This window comes from Microcaecilia unicolor, chromosome 14 (genome assembly GCF_901765095.1).
Source record: "Microcaecilia unicolor chromosome 14, aMicUni1.1, whole genome shotgun sequence".
In the NCBI taxonomy this organism is placed as follows: domain Eukaryota; kingdom Metazoa; phylum Chordata; class Amphibia; order Gymnophiona; family Siphonopidae; genus Microcaecilia; species Microcaecilia unicolor.
Genome location: NC_044044.1, coordinates 25826545 through 25832835, shown reverse-complemented (window position 1 = coordinate 25832835; position 6291 = coordinate 25826545). Strand labels below are relative to the sequence as shown.

The 6291-nt window shown below is 40.0% G+C and overlaps 1 protein-coding gene across 1 annotated transcript; it reads left to right on the top strand.

The window, feature by feature from the left end:
- Window positions 1-230: 230 nt before the first annotated feature.
- Window positions 231-1172, top strand: LOC115458409 (olfactory receptor 10A7-like). Its single transcript, XM_030188351.1, has one exon. It carries the CDS (start codon window positions 231-233, stop codon window positions 1170-1172), a length of 942 nt encoding a protein of 313 aa, XP_030044211.1.
- Window positions 1173-6291: the final 5119 nt, after the last annotated feature.

Sequence of the window (6291 nt, the reverse complement as noted above, 5' to 3'; positions counted from 1 at the left end):
CACTAAATGCTGAGATTCCCATCATATTCCTTTGCGCATCTCAGCATTTAGGGGTCCTTTTAATAAGCCCAATTGCATGTCTATCTTTGTAGAATGAGGGGTAACATTTCTCTCAACCTGCAAATAAACCAGGGCTAATATGGTTAATAGAACCCTACCATATAAGAATCTTAGGAAATGTATTAGCAAGGTGTGTTCTCTCTTTCTTCTTCAGGTTGTACAGTGAAGGGATGGCAGTGGAAAATCAAACCCTGATTACTGGATTCATCCTCCTGGGATTCTCGGACTTGTCTCTGCAAGTGCAACGATTCCTTTTTGTGCTGATACTTCTCTTCTACATACTCGCCGTGATGGGAAACTTGATCGTCTTTACCATCCTCACGGTGGACCCTGTCCTTCACACGCCCATGTACTTCTTCCTCAGGAATCTGTCCTTCTTGGAGATCTGTTTTACAACGGTCACTATCCCCAAAACACTAGTGAATTTCTTGGCCGGGGACAGAAGCATTTCATTCCTGGGATGCGCCATGCAACTGTATTTCTTACTTTTTTTTGGCGGCGAGGAAGGCGTTCTCCTTGGTATTATGGCCTTTGATCGCTATGTTGCTATCTGTAACCCCCTGCGTTATTCCACTCTTATGAGCAATAAAAGGTGTGTTAATCTGGCTTTGGGGTCCTGGATGATATGCCTTGTCTTGCAGTTTGGGCAAACCACATTCATAATAAGTTTACCTTTCTGTAAGTCGAGGATAATCCACCATTTCTTCTGTGATATTTCACCTATACTGAAGTTGTCTTGTACAGACACTTATTTGAACGACGTGGTCAGATTCACAGTATCTGTACTTGTTCTTATCATGCCATTCCTGATCATTCTGTCCTCTTACATTTACATTATCTTCACCGTGATGAGAATGAACTCCAAAGCTAGGAGAAGTAAGGCTTTCTCCACTTGTATCTCTCACCTCACTTCTGTTACCTTATTCTACGGGACTGCCATGCTTGTCTATTTACAACCAGGCGTAGGCTATGTAGATGAGAGAATTTTTGCTGCGGGTTATTGCTTGATTAGCCCAATGTTAAACCCTCTTATTTACAGCTTGAGGAGTAAGGAAGTTAAGGGAGCCCTTCGAAGAAGAATCTTGGAGAAAATGCCACTCTTTAGGATGTGATCAAAGTAGCCTTTAAGGTGCATTTTAGTCCACCACCCATGCTCCTTCCATTTGGAGCGATGGAGAAATATTGAAGATTTAATCATGAGGGGCAGGCAAGTTCCTTAGCATTCCCAAAGGACCTTCTCACCCCTTGTGATTGAAACTGTGATCTTGATGCACCAGTCCAATAAGTAGGAGCCTGGATGGCAGGTTCCTCCACAGCTTAGAGAATAGAGATGTGCTTTCAATTTAATCAACATGGAAAATATCAATGACATTTCCCACATGAAATGATGGGGGAAAAATAGAATTAGGGGGGAAGTTATCAACATGGGTTATTTTACCCCAAATCGCATCATTTCAGCACAGAGTCTCATTGCAAAAGATGGAACCTTGTGCTAAAATAGCACGACGATTGTTAAACAACCCGTCTTAACAGTAGCCCATGTTGACAACTTCCTCCCTTAGTGAATATGACAATGAAGTAAATTATTACTCATAGATATTTCTGATACTGGGAATGCCCCTGAGTTCCTGCCAGAATTAAAGGACTACCACTTTCAAGTGAAGGCATAGGTACATGTCAGCTATGTGTGTGCGCATTGTCTGAAAATTTAGACTGTCCAATATTCAAAAATATTTAACCAGCCAGGCATGGCACCTGGCCGGTTAAATACCATCAAGCTGGCTATCTGCTGATATTCACCAAGAGATAACCGGATACTTCCCGCTGAATATCCCAGTCACCGACCATGTCTCACGAGTGTCAGTGGCCAACCGGTTAAGTTTAGCAACCAGATAGACCCATATAAATAATAGTCAGCTGATGAATATCAGATTAACTGACTCTGTTTGCAGCACCAAAACCCATGGGTTCGCCAGTGACAGCGGTCTCAATATTGGGGCCAATATATGTATATACTGTAGTTCCTTCCTTTCATGAAAGTGCTGTATTATCAGAACACTTCTAAGAGGGTGCAAACACTTTTAGGTGCCCTTATATGAATTTTTATGAATTATTTTCTGTAGCCATGGTTTTTGATTGATTATTTTCACTCAAAATATGACCGATGATTTTGCTTTGTGCAACAATTATAAATTTTGAAATGCGGTTGTTCGTTTTAAAAGCATATAGACTTACAAAGTTGCCAAGCAACCTACGGAACTGTCGAAGTCTATGTGCTTTGAAAATGAACCTCCACCTGCCCATGAAATACCATAAGTTTTCAAATGTCTCAATGGTTAGGTAGTTTTGTTTGAGGCAGGGTAATTAACATGTTGTTTTACTTAATCTTAGTAAAGAGGAACCAGAATGAAAACGTATTTTACTCTTCTGTTGTTTGGCATTTCATACTATTCAACGAATCAGAGGAGAGTTTTCCATAACTACTTTATGACTTTTCCATGAGTAGAGAGGTGTGGTAGCCATGTTAGTCCACTTTTAAAAGTAATCAATAGAAATAAAACAAAATAAAACATGGAAAAGATAATAAGATGATACCTTTTGTATTGGACATAACTTAATACATTTCTTGATTGGCTTTCGAAGGTTTCCCTTCTTCGTCAGATCGGAAATAAGCAAATGTTGGTAGATGACAGTATATATAAGTGAAACATTAAAGCATTTCAGTGGCAGTCTAACCGGATGGGGGTGGTACCAATCAGGATGTCACCTCTGTGGGGCAGCACTTTACAAAACCAGAACACTGTGCCAGTGATTTCATGTTAAGAATCTTGAAAGGGAACTTTAAAACAATACAGGAACGTAAGACCTTTGAAGTCAGAATGATTAAATATTTTGACACCCACCAGACGGGACTTAACAAAGATCTGGGTTTTCTAGCCCATTATAAACCATAAAATTGCACTGCTTTGACACCCTCCTGTCTCCATGCATATCTCCCTGTCTCTCACCTACCCACCCCCATCCTGTTAGACTGTCACTGAAATGATTTGATGTTTCACTTATATATACTGTCATCTACCAACATTTGCTTATTTCCGATCTGACGAAGAAGGGCAACCTTCGAAAGCTAATCAAGAAATGTATTAAGTTATGTCCAATAAAGAAGTCATCATCTCATTTTCTTTTCCATGTTTTATTTTGTTTTATTTCTATTGATGACTTTTCCATGAGTTCTACTAATGATTTCCCCGACTCAGAAGTACCATCTAAAGAATCAATCATATTCACTAGTGCATATTAAAGTGCCCCGGTATGCCAATAAGCATTGAAGAAGGTCTTTATCAAATAGTGTTGAGCATAGGATTCCGTGCTCAACTTTGGCTACGAGGACTTATGCCAGCAGACATTTTGTGTAAATCCTGGCACAAAAATTGGGCGCAGATTCCTGCTATCCTGTTTCACTGTGAACATCCTTTTCTAATTCCACTATATCTTTTTTGAGATGTGGCGACCAGAATTGAACACAATATTCGAGGTGCGGTCGCACCATGGAGTGATACAAAGGAATTATCACATCCTCATTTTTGTTTTCCATTCCTTTCCTAATAATACCTAACATTCTATTTGCTTTCTTAGCCGCAGCAGCACATTGAGCAGAAGGTTTCAACGTATCATCAATGACGACACCTAGATCCCTTTCTTGGTCCGTGACTCCTAACATGGAACCTTGCATGACGTAGCTATAATTCGGGTTCCTCTTTCCCACATGCATCACTTTGCACTTGCTCACATTAAACGTCATCTGCCATTTAGACACCCAATCTCCCAGTCTTGTAAGGTCCACTTGTAATTTTTCACAATCCTCCCTCTATTTGATAACTTTGAATAACTTTGTGTCATCAGCAAATTTAATTACCACACTAGTTACTCCCATCTCTAGGTCATTTATAAATATGTTTAAAAGCAGCGGTCCCAGCACAGACCACTGAGGAACCCCACTAACTACCCTTCTCCATTGAGAATACTGACCATTTAACCCTACTCTCTGTTTTCTATCTTTTAACCAGTTTTTAATCCACAATAGAACACTACCTCCTATCCCATGACTCTCCAATTTCCTCTGGAGTCTTTCATGAGGTACTTTGTCAAACGCCTTCTGAAAATGCAGATACACAATATCAACAGGCTCCCCTTTATCCACATATTTGTTCACCCCTTCAAAGAAATGTAGTAGATTGGTGAGGCAAGATTTCCCTTCACTAAATCCATGTTGGCTTTGTCTCATTTATCCATGCTTTTGAATATGCTCTGTAATTTTGTTCTTAATAATAGTCTCTACCATTTTCCCCGTCACAGACATGAGACTCACCGGTCTATAATTTCCCGAATCTCCTCTGGAACCTTTTTTTAAAAATCGGTGTTACATTGGCCACCCTCCAATCACAAAGAGCTGCAGTGAAAATTGAACCCAGTTCTCCAGGATCTCAGCTCACTGTGGTAACCATTAGACTACTCAGGTAGTGGACGATAAATTGCATGTATACTTGTCCTGAAACTGCTATCTTTTGAAACCTGAGATCAGATTTGCCTATCTACAATGAACTTACAAGAGTTCTCAAAGTCATACGATAAGGGAACCGTGCTCACCAAGTTTAAAATTTCCACTTTTTATCAAACAGTATGCTTTGCTTTAGGAAATTCACAACGAGCGGGAGAAATAACATCATTTCAGAACATGAAGACAGTTTAACAAAGTTATTGTGGAGGTCATTAGCAGTAATTAATATCCAGGGACGAACAGCATGAATAAATACCTCCAGCCTTTCTTAAGGTGCACTCAAGTACACACTTAAATGAAAGAATATCACCGGAAGATGGAGCTGGATAAGAATAACACTTGTGAGATAACAGGAGAAGAAGTGACAGAAATACAGATTAGGATGAGATACAGAGGTTAGATAAAGAAGAAAAACAATGTTTTACTGTAGTAGGTCTGGCAGGCAAGTTGGCGAATGTGCTACTTATGAAACTATTAAACAAGCATGAAAGTTCAACTTTGCTGTGGTTAGAGCTTCAACCGGAATCGTTATCTTCCTGCGTTCCAACTAAGGGTAGTTGAATTAGGATGACAACTAGCTCCATGTCATAAAAGGGAAAGCTATACTACTGAATTCACCACAATTCGGATCCTCCATCCTTTGTTCTACTCTGAAATTTGTCCTAACTTGCTGTGGAAATCTAAATTGTTTAGATCAAAGGTAAAACATACCCTGTTCCTCATTAAGTGTAATTTTTTGTCTCTTGAATTTTTTTAGTGCATTTTAATCAGATTTTAATGTCATAGAATTCAGAATTTTAATGGGCATTCCCTTAAAGGTTTTTTGCCTTACTCTACAGGTGCAAATTTCACTTTAGCTAAGCAACTTATCTACAGAATTTGAATCTCTTTGACAACATTTTTTTTGGGGAAGTTTACCTAAGGATGCAACTAAGGGCACTTTTTAATGCAGTTTGGTAAAAAGGTCCCTATGGGGATGCTGGGCTTGATGGACCTTCGGTCTGTCCCAATATGGCAATACTTATGTTCTTATGTTGGAGGGGAATTTTCAATATGATGTCTAAGTCGGACTTTAGACGTTTTGAACTAAACGTCCAAAATCCGACTAGGAAATAAGCCCATTTTTGAAAAAAAGAAAAAAAACATCAATCTTTTTTTTTAAAATACTATTTCAAACAAGGTTCTATGCTTTCCACATTTTGTTCTTGTCCAAGTGCACAATGTATAGAATCAAGCCATTGGGACGTAGGAGTGGCCAGCATTCTTAGTAGACTGGAAAGCAATGGGGCACCCTAGGGGTCATATAAATGCTCCCAGGTACGCTTCTCACCGTTGCTCCTTATCTTGTCTGCTGAGACCTCCAAAGCAAACTCAAAACCCACTACCCCCAACTGTACATCTCTAGACTAGCCCTTATTGTTGAAGGGAGCACCTACATGTGGGTACAGTGGGTTTCCGGTGACTTTTGGAGGGCTCACAGTTTCAACCACAAGTGTAACAGGTGGGGGGAGGTATGGGCCTGAGTCTTCTTCACTACGTGCACTGCACCCACAACTCCACTACTTCAGGGACCTGCATCCTGTTCTAATGGACCTGGCTGTAGCATCTGAGGCAGTCATAGAGACTGGTGAGTACTATACTATTTTTATTCGCATTTTGGGGTGGGAGGGAGT